Source organism: Sprattus sprattus (assembly GCF_963457725.1).
Source record: "Sprattus sprattus genome assembly, chromosome: 5".
In the NCBI taxonomy this organism is placed as follows: domain Eukaryota; kingdom Metazoa; phylum Chordata; class Actinopteri; order Clupeiformes; family Clupeidae; genus Sprattus; species Sprattus sprattus.
Window position 1 is genome coordinate 38515400 of NC_137924.1, and position 17615 is coordinate 38533014.

Below are 17615 nucleotides of genomic sequence, written 5' to 3' on the forward strand. Positions count from 1 at the left end.
CGACACAGGACACACACACACACGCAGGCAGGCCTGAGGTCGCGGTGAATTTATTTTCTTCTTTTTCCCTCTCCTTCCTCAAGGACCCCCCAGGAGCAGTGGGCAGCTTGTAGCGCACGGGGACCAGGTGAAGTGAACAGTCCATCTTTGGTCAGGGACATGTATTCTGTTTTGCATGTTTTTTCTGTCGGGGTTCTTAGTGGAGGAAACCCCTTGTGAACACGGGGAGAACATGTAAACTCCACACAGAAAGGCCCAGGAGATAGCCCACCTGAGCACAGAAGGTCTGGGGAGGACCTGCCCCCCAGAGCCAACAGCGCCCCATGTGGGAATCAAACCCATGACCTTCTATTCTGTGAGGCGCCAGTGCAAGCAGTGCATGCATGGTGAGCCAGGACTGGGTACAATGAAGGGAGTTTTTTGAGTGCACACAGATTGGACAGCTAGAGGACCATGCAGAGCAATGAGCTGAGTTTGACAAAAAGTGCATTTGATTAGAGTCACAGACCTTATATTTAAGGTCATAATGAATAACTGGCACCTCAAAACACAATTGCTTTCTGTCGGCCACATGGGATGCTGATGCAAAGTCTGGTTTAATGTGACTTTCATATTGGAGTCTTCAGAATGACATCTCACAGGCTATAGAAATGACCAAAAACAGTCACTGCGTCACATTGGTGTATCTGATATTTTTTGGTGCACAGGAGCCTTAGCGGTTACAATCACATCCCCTAGTGCCAGATGAAGTTGGGAACACCTCTCGTTTAGATCATGAAGGCGAAAGACATACATTCTACAATAGCAAGACTTTATTGCAAGCTCCCCTGAAAAACGTCTGGCAAGCACCTGCCAGATCATCCTTCCAGGTCTGATCACAGACCATCTTTACACTGCAGCGTTAGCTTATGTACATTCAATCCTCTGCTGCATACTTAGGCCGACACCATTTTAAAGGCCAGTGCAATCTGGAGAAACAAACAAATGAAACAAAACATACCAACACAAAGGGCTCAAGTTTAAACATTAACCAAAGGAATGAAAAGGAGTTACAGCATTCATCCCTTCATTCATTTTTATCAGAGACAATTAAAAACAATTACAAATGCATATAAAACACTTATTGATGGTCTACAGCCTACACATAATCACGGTTTTCTGTCCTGTCAATTTAGCAATTAAAATTGTACATTTAAATAAAATAAAAAATAATAATAATTGGAATTAAACAATTAGAAGGGTCAAAATAACAGTGTTGACATTTGAGGACCATATTTGATGCACACTACCTCATGAAAGCAAACATGATGGAGAAGTATTCGGGCAAGTTGAAGGAAAGGTTTCTAACACTAGATGACAATATGCAACATAACAGTTTACAGGACTTGTACCCTACCTTGTATACTGTGGGGAAAAAACAATACAGAGGAGGATAAAGTCATTGTACTGCACTTGACCTCGAAATGTTCTGGAATGATTTCTTACTTAATATTAATTATGCTACTAAATATACTACAATCAGGTTGCACAGTCCTTCACTTCACGAAGGTTGCCAGACACCGTGTGCTAGAGAATCTAACCACATTTTCATTTTTAAAACATAGTTCACAGTTCAAATTTCCGAAAGGTGTCCTGGCTTGTCACCCACTATGCATACTGAAAGTAGGCGAACAGCTTAAGTTTTAACACAACTAACTGGGTTAAAACAAGTTGAAACAATGTTTGTAGATAAGACTACAGTTTTCCTTAATGACCATGCATAAACAAATAGAGTAAGTCAGGCTGATATTAAAGAAAACAATCTAATGTCTGTCCTTTTAAAAATCATTAAATTACAGGCTATCTAAAAAGCCCCTTTTACTGATTCTAAGACTGAAATTCTGAAATGTATCATCAAAAAGGACGTTTTGTTGAATTCCACATATGAACACACACCCTAGGCAATGAAAAGGCTTCCGTCAGAGCAACACTGACATATCACCGTCTCAGAAGAGGGTCATTTTAAAATGGACGTTTCCTCTATAGCATGTTAAGCACCTGACGTATCCCCAGCTCTTACTTGGTCCCTTTTATGCGGTAAATAAGAGCTATAATTAGACCTCATCTTCCTTCTGTCTGCAATAATGCATAGGGGCCATGGCACTGGGGGCAGGATGAGGCAGAGAAGAGAAAGAGAGAGGGAGAGATGGGACGGGGGAAAAAAAGAGAGGGAAACAGGTCATGTGGAGGACAGAGAGCTTGAAATAGAGGTTTGATTGATGAAGAAGCCTTGAGAAGCAGCGATCGTAGACAAATACAGAAATCTGGTGGAGTCAGTCTGGCATGGGGAGGAGAGGACTGGCAGCACCAGCGGAGGGACCAGCCAGACCAGAGAGGGGGCGAGAGAGTGACCACGATATGCCTGAAATACCCTCCACATTGCACCCTCACACTGACACCGCGCACGCATGGACGCGCACACACACACACACACACACACAACCATCCGGTCAGCACAGGTGTAACACTGAAGTCGGGACAGTCACAGACATCGCGTCATGTCCAGTAGTCTCCCCCTCTTCTCCCTCAGATGGACACTTCAGAGTTCCGTCTTCTCGCTCTGCGGAGCCACCTTCTTCCCGCTCCTGGAACTGTCGCCGCTCTTCCCTTTGCCCTTCCCAACATCTGCTGCTGTGGACTTGCTCTTTTTCTTCTTCACCTTCTTCTTGCTCTGTCCGTCCTCGTGGTCCCTGCTCTTTCCCTTCTTCTTCTTTTTCTTTTTCTTCTCCGGCAGGGCGGCTGTGTCTCCCTTCTTTTTCCACTTCTCTTGCAGACAATCTGATAAAGGCATCATGGTTAGTATTAGTGTAAGGGGTCATGCTAGGTTCTACAGTATATATTCGTTTATCAGCTGAGGCTGTGTGCACTAAGCTCTGTCTGAGTTTAAATGCATACCTATGTGTAGGTCTACTTGTGTTTGTATGTTTGTGTGTGTGTGTATGTATATGTGTGTGAGTGTGTGTCATGTCAATGTCTGTGTCTGTGTGGTTGATTTATCCTTTGAAGCTGTATTCTACCTTGATCTTGTCCCTTGAGAACGTGTTTCTCACAGAGATAAGTGGTGAGATCTTCTTCCTGAGTTCCCTTGTACCAGTCTTCAATGACCTCCTCATATTTCTCCACCATGCCGTCACACTAGCACACACACCCACACACACACACACACACAAAATACATATGAACACAGTTAGAAAGACACACCCATAGAACAACATGATTGAAATTACAGTATATCCTGTGTGAGAACATGATATTCTTGATAAATCAGCTGCTGTGACCACCAAAAGTTGGCCAGCATAATATCCAAAACCCTGTTTGCATTAGAAGCCTCCCACATTTACATTAAATGCGTGGGAGGTGTCTTAAACAGTTGGAGGTGCTTGTCGTTCAGCTCTGCACCACTGAATCTGGAGTATGTTCCACGTGCTTTATTACTGCACTTAAAGGAATAAAGACTGATTGCTGCACCAACCACCTGACAAACATCCCTTTTTCTACAACTCCAAGATTAGAAGGTCTACATTGTATCCCATAACATATTTAGTAGTGCTGTCAAACGATTCAAATATTTAATCGCGATTAATCGCATTTTTGTCATAGTTAACTCAAAATTAATCGCGATTAAATTAATCAAAATTAATCGCGATCACAAATTGTATCTATTCTAAATGCCCCTTCAATTATTTTTTTTCCATAATTTTTATTTTATTTTAATGCTGTTATCAACATGGAAAAGTGGATTGGCTTGCTTTAAGCAAAGTTTTATTTTATTGAAAAACAACATTGCCAAACAGGGCGGTACAAAATGAAATTATAAAGTGCACATTTAAGATAAACATGGACTCAGCCTATAATGCAGTTAAACCATGGCTTAATATTTTTTGCTGCCAGCTGCCTGTTGACATTTTCAGACAACAGTGAAGCTCGCTTCTTTTGCACAACACAACTTTTAAAGGTAAACTTTCTATTCAGAAGCTTTTTATCATCCATTTCGCTGTATCGCGCTCATAATTCACTCAAACGTGCCGTTAGCCTACTACAAAGTTTGGGAGGGCAAAATAACGTTAATCTAAAAAAAAAAAAAGTTTTTTTTTTTTTTTTTTACATCGCGTTAATCACGCAATAAAAAAATGAACGGCGTTAAAATGGGTTCGCGTTAACGCCGTTAATAACGCGTTAAACTGACAGCACTAATATTTAGTACAATAATATTATTATGTACTACCTTTTGCTTTAAGTATCCTGACAGGACCTATAGGCAACTTCAGGAGACACATTTGCTCTTGTGAGTGCTTTGTAATCTGTAGAAGGTAATTACATTTACACACATAGATGCAGACTCACCCTGTCACACTCCAAAGTGTGCACTAATACACACTCACTTGCATGCAGAGACACAGACATGTGAAGGGCTACCTGTTTCTTGAGGTCGGACACCTCAGCACTGGTCTCGTTCCACAGCTCGTATGGGATGTCCATCACCACCTTTACACCCTTGTCGACCAGGTTATGCAGAGTGGAGAAGGTCTCGGACATCCCCTGCAAACACAAGCAATGTGCCACACTTGTGAGGCAAGACAACAGAGACAAGAGATAAAGCAGAATGCAGCTATTCAATTTATCAGCAAACGTCCAATTTCCCATTCACTCCATATAATCTCTGTTTGGTAGGGGAGGAAATATTAGGATAAGGGAATAGGCTGTAGGAGTAAGGAGAAGGCCTTAGGAGTAGGGAGTAGGCTTTAGGATTAAGGAGTAGCCTTTAGGAGAAGGCCTTAGGAGAAGGGAGTAGACCTTAGGAGTGAGGAGTAGGCCTTAGGAGAAGGGAGTAGAGCTTATGAGTAGGGAGTAGGCCTTAGGAGAAGGGAGTAGAGCTTATGAGTAGGGAGTAGGCCTTAGGAGAAGGGAGTAGAGCTTATGAGTAGGGAGTAGGCCTTAAGAGAAGGGAGTAGGCTTTAGGAGCCCCTAAGCTCCAAGGTGCACCTTAGAATCCAGTGCAGGACTACGCTACACATTACATGGATTTCATGCCACTACACAGGTGTGCAGCATTTCTATGTGCATAGGCTCATCTACACACCTGACACCACCAGGAGGCAGTATCTGTTGCCTACTGCTACTGTCAGTGCTCCTGCTAAGCATTATACCCACAATGCACTATGTCAAAATAGATCACCGGATCGTACAAGAATGCAAACATGGCCGCGAGCAGCGACAGGGGGCAGGTCGATACTCCCTGAGCACATAACACTCATTGTTGCTGTCATGCTTGACCAGTCAGGCCAGCTCAACTGCTTACTCTCCCTAGTAACCTGGACTGAACATACATAACATACATGACAAAGGACAAGACAGGTGTGCAAGAGAACAGTAAAGCAGTTCTTCTCAATCTTGCTCCAGGGGACCCTAAACACTAAACAGTCACTCTGCTCTTTCACAGGGGAGTGAATAGTTGCAGTGTAGTTAAAAGGTCTCTGAGACTGTGAAGACAAATTAGAGACATATAAAGCCTAAAAGGAAACTGTGTGTGTGTGTGTGTGTGTGTGTGTGTGTGTGTGTGTGTGTGTGTGTGTGTGTATGTGTGTGTGTGTGTATGGTGTGTTCGTGTGTGTGTGAGTGCGTTCCTGCTTGCGCCCCTGCTTGCTAAGAAGGTGCCATATGTGTGAAAACGTGGAAGGGGAGGGAGCGCGGGGGAAAAGTTAACCTCTGGGACTCTCAACTGGAACAGACAAGTGGGGGGGCGGGGGGATCCACTGTAGGCTATAGAGCAATACTCTAATACAATTAGTGGGCGCAAGTCACTCACACCTCGACTTTCTTGCAAAAAACGCACATTCATAATATTATAATTACAGACCTATAATTCCTGCACGTTTTTTGTTTTTCTGAATTGTGTGAAATGGCTTATACAAATAGGTAATACTGAACGATTATGTGTCACCAAGGGCAAGGTGAATTGGTTTAGTCTTAACTTCTGTACGAGTGAAAGTTTTGGGGGATGGAGAATGTGTTGATTGTCGAGTGCAAAATAATCACAGAGATAGATAGGAAAAGGCAAAAATCCGTCAGGTGCCCAATTTCGGAAAAAAAAAGAAAAGAAGAAGAGGAGAAACGAGCAAAACATAAAGGTATGCCACTATGCTCTCCCTGTTTGATTACGGTAGCCTATCCATGAAGTGATGAAGGGCTAATGTTAATTGGTGGTAGGCTATAACTCTTACATTTGTTAGCTATTCTGCTGCTTATGATTATACAACAATAAATCGGTTTTAACTCAACAAACACGAGCTCTAATTTCGCCGTGTACCGTGTAATTAGCCAACGGAATGTTCATATCTTCTCTAGGCAGTTTCAAAGACGGAACATTTGCCATTTGCTTTCGTGACAAAGTATAGTTTACCAGTAATAAGTTGAAGTGTGGCATGCATAGAATTCTAGGCAGTAACCAAGCAGCTAATTGTTCCTCCCTGAAAAATCGGGGGGGGGGGGGGGGGGGCGCTCGGGAGGGGGCCCGGGGCGTATTTCCATGTAGAACCGCCACTGTGTGTGTGTGTGTGTGTGTGAGTGAGTGAGTGAGTGTGTGTGGTGTGTGTGTGTGTGCATGTGCGTGTGCGTGAGTCTGTGTGTGTGCGTGAATCTGTGTGTGTGTATGTATGTGTGTGTATGGTGTGTGAGTGTGTGTGTGAGTGCGTTTGTGTGTGTGTGTGTGTGTGTGTGTGTGTATGTGTGTGAGTGAGTGAGTGAGTGAGTGTGTGTGGTGTGTGTGTGTGCATGTGCGTGAGTCTGTGTGTGTGCGTGAGTCTGTGTGTGTGTATGTATGTGTGTGTGTGTGTGTGTGTGGGTGTGTGGGTGTGCGTTTGTGTGTGTGTGTGTGTGTGTGTGTGTGTGTGTGTGTGTGTGTGTGTGTGTGTGTGTGTGTGTGTGTGTGCATAGGATATAAATGAGATGTGAGAAATGAAAAGCCTTCAGCAAATACACCATAAGAGGAAGTGGAAAAAGAAGAAGTGATTAGTATGCACTGCACATGGGCTGAGATTGGTTGAGCATGCTCTGTGCAGACACGGGGCCACTGCAAGCACACGAGCATGAGAGATGAGTCCAAATAAAATGCTGTACTGGCCTTAACTCTCTCCCCTTCAACACTTGCGCGAAGCAACATCTGGTGTGTACTGTACCTTGGCAAAGCGGTTGCTTCCTGTTCTCTCCTTGTGCAGATTATACTCCAGCAGCCTCTTGCACACATTCTCTACCACTTCGATGAAGCGCATGTCACTGGGGAAGGAGAGAAGAGGTAGCAAGAAAGTGTGAGGAACTGAAAGTACACTACACTGAACAAGATGTGACGATTTTGCGATTGAATGAAAATAAGATAATAGTTTCTTAGGTGTTGTCCACTATAACAAACAACTCAAGATTTAAGAAAACACTTACAATAACAGAGTACATGTTGAGTGACAGATAAATGCGTTCTGTTCTTCTACTTAAGACCGAGCAAAAGACACTAGCTCTGCTGGTGCTGTAGTAATATCAGACTGACTTACGATTTCACATATTTTATCGGCGCTGACCCCTTGCCGTCAATGAAGCGGTAGTTGGTGTCAATCACTTCTTTTGTCTTCCCAGTTTCGTCAAATGCGGACTTCATTTCGATGCTTACAAACTTACATACTAAAAACATAAACGACAGTGTCAGTATTGTTGTGTATGCCTATGAAAGCACATTTATTTCCTTGGCATGATGCGCATGACTGACAGCCTTTGCTGAGGAAAAGGACGCATACGCCGATAGGTAGTTAACGGTTTTAAGCGGACCGTTACTATACCATAGGCATATTATAAACATGCTTAGTTATACATAGACCATATATCTTAATAAAATTAGCAAACGGATTTGTCTGAGTAATCAAATATAAAGTAATATCCGACCAAATAAATGACACTGTTGAACAAGCGCAGAATTAACCAAACTGAGTATTACCTTCACATTTATTTGGGAGATGCACCCATTCGTCACCCTCGCCTTTTTTGACCGCACACAGACTACTTGCACACAGAGAACACAACACCAAAAAATAAAAAAGGTCCATTTGGCCTATTTCTATATTCTTTCAAGCAGACCATCTACAACCTGTTTTCTGACCCAGTAATGTGCAGGGAAAACGGTAACCGTGAAAACAACAACAAAACCTAGCAAAAAAAGGCTAAGATTGCCGCCGGATATTTCAAAATTAAAGTCCAAATAGAACGTTCGAATGTAAGAGGGTAATGAGGGATAAGTTGAACGACAATATGAGTGTTTTTGTTAAACAGACTAAAGCTTAGTTAAAACCCTGCATGTGCAATGGGATCCATTTGTAAAAGACTACAAACGCCATCGTTCAAATCCGGCAAGTCATTACATTGATCTGCAGATAGTTTTACTATGTGAGAATGTTCATAGACATGGTAGGCTTGGAAGCATGGAACTGTATTACAATTTTGAAAAAGGTTCTACTAAATTTGACAACCGTTGACAACAAGGTTAATCTCTCTTGCATGGTTTTATTTTATAGTATTTTGTCATTGCTTTATATTCTTGAATTGCATTGCGGCATTTTTCACTAAGCAACGCCGGTGCGTTTCGCTTCCGTGAGTGGATTTCGGTGCAGCTGTCACAAAATGATCCAATAAGAGACGCCGAAGCGTCACCAACGAGCCAATAGTAAAAGGGGGACAGTGCGTTTCGGAGAGAGGAGCAAAATGTGGAAGTTATATCCAGTGTAGGCCTGGTAGGCTATTGACATGGGTTTTGGTCAAGTCCATTCTTAATTTTTCTTAAAAAAAAATGAATTGTCCATTTATTGAGTTTTTTATTATGGGTGGTTTTATTCTAGTCGCTTAGCTTATTTTCTCCGTGTTTTGCCTATTTTATTTTGCCATTATATTTGTCTTCTGTGTTTCTCTTTTTTTAGCCTTTAACTCACTTAGGCTACACTAATGGCACACCACTTTTCCTATGTAGATCAACCTTTCTCTGTCACTTTAGTAAAATAAAGCAAAGGAAGCATAAAGCTTCAGGGAAACTTGAACGTGAAACAGAAGTTTCAAGGCAAAAGTGATTCTTTGTTGTAAACTCACCTCGAAGGGAAAGGTTAAGTTTTTTTTTTAGGCAAAGATGACCCCATGACCCCATACATACCCTCTGTGTCATAATCCTGAGTCACTGCCCAGGGCTTGAGGCTATAGGCTTGAATGCAGCGAGGACACTGAGATTTAATTTTGCTCGTGGTATGATCTCGTCAGAGTGCTGTAGGCCTACACTGACCTGGATGACAGCTGATGTTATTGATATTATGCATCTGAGTCAGTATACAATAAGGAAATGCTGCACTTCCTACATGCAATACACAAATGTCTCACCAGAATATAACTAGTCTTTCACCGCAACTTGACCTAGGTATCATTCAACTCAGCAATCAGTCTTCAGATTGTATTAAATAGACATGACTGCTGCAGATCAACAAACCTTTGATTCATGATTAAATCAAATAATATTTTCTTTAGCTCAATTTTGTGAAGGTTAAAGCAGCAATACGGAGTTCTGTTCCAAAACTAGTAAGCTAACTACCTAAAAGGCATGCAAAAACCTTGCAAACGCCACCAACAGCCCAGCTGACAGGGACTGAAGCTTGCCAACACGCTAACTGGTGCCTTTTGGCAGTATAGCTGGCAACGTCATGCGTGTGAACGCTTTTGTTCAATTTTGCAGGGTTTTTCCAGCCTGTTACACAGAACTACATAGGGCATATCTTGGATGGCCAGTGGGGAAGACACAGATGTTAATCTGTCCTTCACATCACCATATGCTATCAAAATGAATTTGAGGATGGTATCAAAACGAGTAGCCTATAAAACCATATCTCAAAAACTGTCAAGTTGTTGCATATTGTTACTATAACTATAATAATTGTTGTTTAAATCTCTGGAGTCATAGAGCCACATATTATTGAGGCTGCACTTGTTTTGGATATAAACTTTGACTTTGGAATGTTTCAGGATGCTTTTAAAAAAATGTCAGAGCATTCCAGAAATGCATGCACGTATCCCCAGATCAAGAAGGTATATTTTATTTTCTGATTATGTGGGTTATGATTGCGGATATCAAAGAATATCAACAAAACACAAAAATACACATAAAACAGACATCAAACCCCTCTTACCCAGTTCAAAGACGGGATCTGGCAAGCACAGATAGACAGTCTAGTTTTTCAAATCTGTCACACTAAAGCTCCTTAGCGATGCCTGCTGCTGTCTTTCGGGGGGGGGGGGGGGGGGGGGGGGGTACCCCTGTGGGCGTTAACTAACTTGTCGTGGGTTTCAGGTGTGCTGGAACAGAACCATTCGAAATGTATAAGTTTGTCTTCACTTGTTGCAATTCCATCTCTGCTACAGCAAGTAAATCTGCCTATTTTAACATTGTTACTTTTTACATTCCAGCTGCAAGGCAGGTATGTAAACTTCCGGAGTAATTTACTGTATATGATATATATGGTATATATAGGCTATATATGAACGGCGTCATGTGACCGTTATATTTCATTAAATGCAGATAAGGAAGATTAAATGTAGGCCTACTTGACGTTACGTTTGGCATAGTGTACTGTGTACAGAGACAGGTTTCAAAGAGAAAACATTGTTGTTAATGCTGAGTCTGTTCTTCAAATTATTTTCACTCAAAAGCAAATCACAGACTAAAGTTTATCGTAAACGTTCAGCTTTCAAAGAACGTAAAAATGGAGATGTCTAAGTCCTTGGAAGCGGACTTGAAATCATTGGCTCTGTCAAATGACACTAAAGGTAAGTGACTTCAATACCTAAGAGAGCGAATATTTAAACTTAAAGACATGGTGCTATGTTAGTCTTTTATTTGAACCGTATAGGCCTACTGCATTATTTACCTATTCTATAGTGTTTTGTCTTTGACTCCAAATGTCAAAACCTGTAAGTTATGTGCAATTATTTGATATGGAAAACACACAAATTTAGACAATTAGCGGAACTACCATTTTTCCTGTAACGGAGCCAGAAGAGTACAATCAATTTTATTAATCACATTCTAAGGTTCATGCATGCAGCCTATGGTCAAAAACAAGTACACAAAAGCAAGACGTAAGATGTGATGAACTCTTTGGTGATTGTGTGTCGCCACCTTCTGGACACTATTATACAGTGGGTCCTTGCTGCATGAACAAAATCTCTCACCACACAGGCTGTCCTATTTTAGTCCAAATTACATATTTACATCCTTAAAACTAATACAAACCTCTTATTCATTAGCAACGTATAAAGCACAATACACAATGCCTAATTATCCAATGTTTGTTTCCAGTGAAACTGCCTGAGAAATGGAAAACCACATTCAGTTCTGCTGAGATAAGAAACATTGATGCAACGACTGATGGATTATTCCTATTCCTTCGTCCAGAACCCAGTGGAGACACCAAGGAGATTACCCAGGAAGGTAGGCCACATTTCACAACAATACATCTATGACACATATTATTGCAATGTATTAATAGTTGCTTGTGTTATCTCAATTTTGATTTACATCTGGCCAAAAGAGATTTCTTATTGAAAGTTTTTAGTTGTCTCTCTCTCTGTTGACAGTTGGGTACAGTGGCTTAGAAAATCAAGGTGCAACCAGCTACCTGAACTCAGCTTTGCAGGTCCTCTTTATGACCAAAGAATTCAGAGAGGCAGTAGAAAGGTAACAGAATAGTGAAACTTGTTTAGTGTACAATATTGCAAGGACTGTTGTTGACTTGTTGGTCTTGTCACCTTGCAGGTTGCAGATCACACCAAATGATGATGAGGTACTTTACCAACTGCAACAACTATTTGAAAATCTAAAAGCTGATTACAAATGTGTATCTACTGTCAAAATAATCGAAAGCCTCTCAATTACAAATGGTGAGTGAAACTCAAGCTTTCCTAAATTATTAATGAAACATGCTGGTCTCTAAAGTACTGCATTTGTTCAGTCAACTTTATTTTGTTAGTTTTTGAACATCAAGATGCAGTGGAGTGGTTTGAGAAAATCCTGAGCGTAGCGTCACCAGATGCCTCTCAGGTACTTCAACAAATATTTTTACAGTTTTTTCATAGGAAGGACCAGGTTGCCTTTAAAATATCTTTTACATTCACCTATTAAGTGTATGCATTTCTAGATGTTTTCTGTGATTGTATTCAGGTCTATGAAGGAACCTTACTAAAAACACTGAGGTGTCTGAAGAAAGATCATGATGAAACTCATGAAGGCAGCACATTTTTATCACTTCCAATCACCATTGATGCTGGACTTGATGAAGTATTCCGTGTGGTAAGAGTGATTCTCCTGCATTCATTTATTTGTTAACAAATGTCATGTCACACATTTGGACACCACTGACAGAGTACTGTCTCTGTAGGTTGACGGTCTTGAAGCCTTTTTTCAAACCACAAGGTTTGTTGAAGACAACTGGCTGTACTGTGACGACTGTGATGAGAAAACATACATGGAAATTGTGAGTCCAAATTTCGCGGCCTAATATTTGATGAAGATGTAGCATATAGTCCTTAGACGTTCGTAAATCAATTTGATTCGTTATTGCATTTTCTTAAATTACGTAACGTAAGGTAAATTAATAAGCTCAAGTTTGGGTAATAAAGAACAACAGGTAGGGTGAAGGTATTTATTTTGTCCAGAGACAATCTATCCTGTTATCAACTATCACCAAGGTTATACAACCCCCTAACCGTAATGATTCTGGCACTGTAATGCAGAAGTAGTGAGTGAGAGTCTATGATTTAGCCATTTATATTCTGTGTCTACTCTAGTAAGCAATGGCATTTGTTAGTTCAGACTCTGTGATGAACATGCCTTTCATCCTACAGAGATTTAACATCCAGAAGTATCCCACAATACTGACTCTGCACCTCAAGAGGTTTTACTTTGACGAGATGAAAATGGGATATCAGAAGAACTGCTGCCCTATGGATATACCCTCCACACTTACCTACTTTGAGGTATTAAAATAGAATTGATCACACAACAGAGGTTGAGCATTTTGTCAATTAAATAAGAAGACACTTTAATCATTGCAAACCTACAGAGCAATGATGATATGTGCTACATGGGAATTGAAGCATAGGTATTGGTGTTAGTAATGTTTGTCTACAGAAGCACAACCTCATCATGCTTGTATGTTCCACCTAGAATTGCACATATGATCTGTATGGTGTCATCAACCATAGTGGTGGGTATGGAAGTGGACACTACTATGCCTACATTCAGTCTCCTGAAAATAATGACTGGTATTGCTTTGATGATTCTCGTGTGGTAAAGGTATGCATCACTTTCTTTTTCTATTCATGGCCTTGGACTGTAGGATAACTAATGCATATGTTACAGTTGTAAAGGAGTGTGTGTGTGACCATTTGGAACAGGAATAAATTAAAGCACATACATTTATTTTCTAAGAATGAGAGAAGCAGTCAAACTGATTTTAGTTTTTTCTTTACAGATCACAGACAAAGACTTCCTGAAAAGGTAGTACAATTATGCAGATCAACACAATTAAGTTATTTCAGTGCATTAGGCAGTTATTCTCAATACATGTTCAGTTTATTCGTTGTCTGTAAAGTTGCCCCTTCAATTTCTGCAGGTCAGATACCGCATACATGATTGTGTACAGAAAAAGTGAGTAAACTTACAAATACACTCTCCTCATAGACCTAACAGATGGATTGGATGGATGAGATTACATGAAATCATCAAAGAAATGTGATCAATCATTAACTCAACCCCACAGTATTGGACAGTAAAAATATAATGATTCTTTTTGTTGCATTTTACATAAAGAGCTGATTGCATGTGTTTGTGTTTAAGGAGAGTCTTGGCCTTCATCTCCTCATCAAGCCCTCGAGACTGAAACAGCAGATGAGGTGCAAGGAAGTGTGGGGTCTTAATTAAACTATATTATTTATGGAAGAAAAAAACATGCTAGGAATAATATTATGTGGTACTTTGCGAATGGGTCAATGGGTCAAGTTTATAATATGATCAAATTAAATATGGAGATTACCTAAGAGTTGCACTGAATACAATTAGTTTTAAGTACTTTTTCAAATTTCGGACACATATTTTCTGTTGATTCGCCAGACAGTAATCCAAATCCACATTTTTAAATGCTATTGGAAATCAATGCAGTCTATCAATCTTTCTAACTTATATACCCCCTCCCACCACTGTAATGTAAATAAGTATCTTGATAAGCATGAGAAGAAAGATCTTACTGAGTAAGTCTTTGTGACTCACACTTGCACAATGGAGTAACTTACAGTATACATGTGCATATTTTTGAAGCAGGTCACCACATAAGCAGCTGTTAAATAATCTAAAGACTACGCTAAAACTAATTTAAAGACTAAGCTGAAAGCATTTTTCCCCTTCTACAGATCCCTGAGGAAATCCTGAACAACACAGCGACTGAAAACGGGAAACGACACAGCTACCTAAAACAGGTTGGCCACTCCACTCATTTTTCCATGCTAACAAAGGTGTGGGTATCTTAGACCATAAAACCTAAGAAAAAAATGAAGGAGGAGAGGTGTGTAGTTATATAGTAGGAGAGGTGTGTATAGTTTTATAGTAGGTATAGAAGGTTCCTTGGGTGAGGAGGTTCCTGAGCGTTGAACCGTACCAACGTGGTCTGTTGAAGGTAAGACAGAATCTTGATGGGGTCTCTTTGGTCACATGTAAGGCAGACATGCAGCATTCAGTCAGGAACATAACGCAAGAGGGCACTGAAGACTAACAATGCGACTTCAGAAAAATGAAATACTGTGTTCATGAAACTATGGCATAGTTTCATTATATTGCATCCTTTTTCGGAGTTCAAGTGTTCGACTCAAGCTGTACCTCTGAAAATGTTTTGTAAAGTTACATATTTTAATGTAAAGATAGACTACTGCCCCAGCCACACAGAAATAGTAGAGACATCCAAATCAATCATTCAAAATAAATAGTTTAAGCTGAACACAATCATATAGTCTTAAGCTTTTAACATCTGTAAGTATACTCGGTGTGATTTATTTTTTAAATGCGGTAGAATATGCTGTAAAATGATGAGGCCAAAGTTGAGCTGTAATACGTTTTTTGAGAAGCAAAATCAGTATTTTGTATTACAGCCTTAACAGTTTATTTGGTTAACTGACATTATTTGAATCCTTGTAAATTATACAAAGATTTTCAAGTCTGTTAGCTGAGAAGGGGAAGAACTGCTTCACACACAGTCAGCAATAACAGTAATGATATAAGAAAAACTAAATTAACAGACAAAATGTAAAAATAACACAATCTTAATAGAACTTTTAATATTGCTCTATTCTCTTTAAATATGGGACACAACATTTCTATTCAATACTACAGCACCATACAAATAGCAGCACACTGCTTCACTTTACCAGAATACTTTCATAAAAAATATAATCACGTTTTAGCAATTATAATTTAATAGACTATTCGAAATTGTAAGTAACCTCAAGACTAAAATGTTGCGTTAATCATATGTCCATGATGGCACTTAAGTCTATCCTGATGAGTGTAATTGCTCTCACTTCCTTGTGTCTAGAACTGACTGAAGACTCAATCCAACTGTAATCTCACTAAAGACTCAACACAACTATAATCCCCATGGTATCCCTATTTGTCAGAACTCCAAGCAACCCATTCCCACAACACTGTTTGGTGTGTTAGTGGCCAGCTACTTGTGCTTCCTCCACACTGGCACTGACTGGGGAGGTGCCACACCTCTAAGGCACGGGAAGCAGGGACATGTGTTCCTCAACGTTTAGACAGAAACTTACAGTAATATATGCTACTAACGGGATGAAATGTATACGACCTAATTATGTCATCTCTCCTTCTTACAAATGTCAGAGTTGGATCAACTGGATGATACCGCTTTCCCTCCTCGTGATGTTGCATCTTGATGCAGTCAACGTTGGTCTTCTTGTCTTCGATTTCATGATGTGAAGCTTCTCTCTTTAGTTCACCTCTGATAGCCTGTAATGCACAGAAAGGAGACGCCACATGTTTCCAAGAGCTCAAGTAAAAGTGAAACTCAAAATTTCGGTTGGAATTTTCTTTTGGTTTAAACTTGTACATGGGATTTATGCTATAACAGAATTAATGACAAATCCAGTCTTTTCCCTGTATTGATGCTGCCAGGAGGAGTCTGAGACAATTTCCTTGACAGAAAGTTGTTCATATCCTCTGTTTGCAGTTTGGTGTCGGTAATCATTATGAAAACATTAGGGTACTAGTATCGTTTTTTGACTATATAGTTCATTGAGGCAGCAAAAAGCACGCCTAGTTTCACATCAATGGGAGGCCTTGTTTTGTTATTTGACAGCCCATAGACATGGATGGATTAGGAAAGTTGGAAATCTTTCCTGTTTAATGCTTAGGCCTAGGCCTAAGAATACACAGTTATTTAAAAGCAGAGAAAGGTTCATTGTGCTTAACTGTAGCTATTTTTGAAACGTACCACGTTTAAATTGTATCTGTGTTTTAAACAATAAACGTTTGTTGTTAAACAACTCCTTTTCAGTCTGGTAAAATCACAAAAACAGCTATCTTTAAAAATGGGGATCCTCACTCAGCAGCCAATTACAGACCTATTAGTATACTTCCCATAATGTCCAAAGTTTTGGAAAAATTAGCAGTAGAGCAACTAATGAATCATATTAACTCTAATCAGCTTTTACACCCTATGCAGCATGGTTTTAGATCAAATCACTCCACCGAGACTGCAACGGTCTATTTTATTGAAAGGGTCAAGTCCCTTATGGATAGAGGAGGAGTTGTGGGTGCAGTTTTTCTAGATCTCCGGAAAGCGTTTGACACGGTCAACCACAACATACTTCAGTCTAAGTTTGATCAGTTTAACTTCTCTTCTTCTGCATCCAACTGGTTCAAATCATACTTATCAACTCGAACTCAGTGTGTTAAAATAAACAATGTATTATCCAACTTCAAAAATCTGTCTACAGGTGTTCCCCAAGGTTCAATCCTGGGTCCACTTCTTTTCAGCCTTTACATTAATGATCTGCCATCTGTTTGCCAAGATTGTGAGGTTCTGATGTACGCAGACGACACTGTAATCTTTGGGTGGGGTAAGAATAACGTAGAGGTCGCTGCTAGGCTTACAAAGGTCATGGTTGATGTGTCTGACTGGTTAAACAAATGTTGTCTTCAGCTTAACAATTCCAAAACCGTTGCTATGTTTTTTTCTAAAACCAGCAAGTCTCACACTGAACCCGATGTGTTTATTTCTGATCAAAGAATCAAGATTGTGAAGGAATACAAATATCTTGGTATTTTGATTGATAATCAGCTTACTTTTAAAAAACATGTAAGAAAAATATGCAAGAATTTAAAATTCACCTTGGCCAACTTTAGGCATCTTAGAAATCACATGTCCACTGAGGCTGCTAAAATGTATATGTTCTCATTGATTTTATCTCACATTAACTACTGCTTACCCACCTGGTCT

The 17615-nt window shown here is 40.1% G+C and overlaps 2 protein-coding genes across 2 annotated transcripts; one reads left to right on the forward strand and one right to left on the reverse strand.

Moving 5' to 3' along the window:
• Nucleotides 1-1018: 1018 nt before the first annotated feature.
• cnpy3 (canopy FGF signaling regulator 3) lies at nucleotides 1019-8159 on the reverse strand. The gene is made up of 6 exons (XM_080838214.1): nucleotides 8018-8159; nucleotides 7581-7707; nucleotides 7215-7311; nucleotides 4456-4578; nucleotides 3057-3174; nucleotides 1019-2817 (listed from the first exon to the last, which is right to left on the reverse strand). The coding sequence occupies exons 1-6, from the start codon at nucleotides 8124-8126 to the stop codon at nucleotides 2579-2581; spliced, it is 813 nt and encodes a 270-aa protein (XP_080694340.1). The 5' UTR covers nucleotides 8127-8159; the 3' UTR covers nucleotides 1019-2578.
• A 3594-nt stretch (nucleotides 8160-11753) lies between these two features.
• On the forward strand, nucleotides 11754-16093 carry LOC308366186 (ubiquitin carboxyl-terminal hydrolase 50; the record flags this gene model as incomplete). The annotated part of the gene is made up of 12 exons (XM_080839821.1): nucleotides 11754-11785; nucleotides 11864-11988; nucleotides 12078-12148; nucleotides 12269-12397; nucleotides 12486-12581; nucleotides 12952-13083; nucleotides 13274-13402; nucleotides 13581-13606; nucleotides 13722-13756; nucleotides 13946-14013; nucleotides 14515-14580; nucleotides 15998-16093. 12 exons carry the CDS (start codon nucleotides 11754-11756, stop codon nucleotides 16091-16093), a joined length of 1005 nt encoding a protein of 334 aa, XP_080695947.1.
• Nucleotides 16094-17615: the final 1522 nt, after the last annotated feature.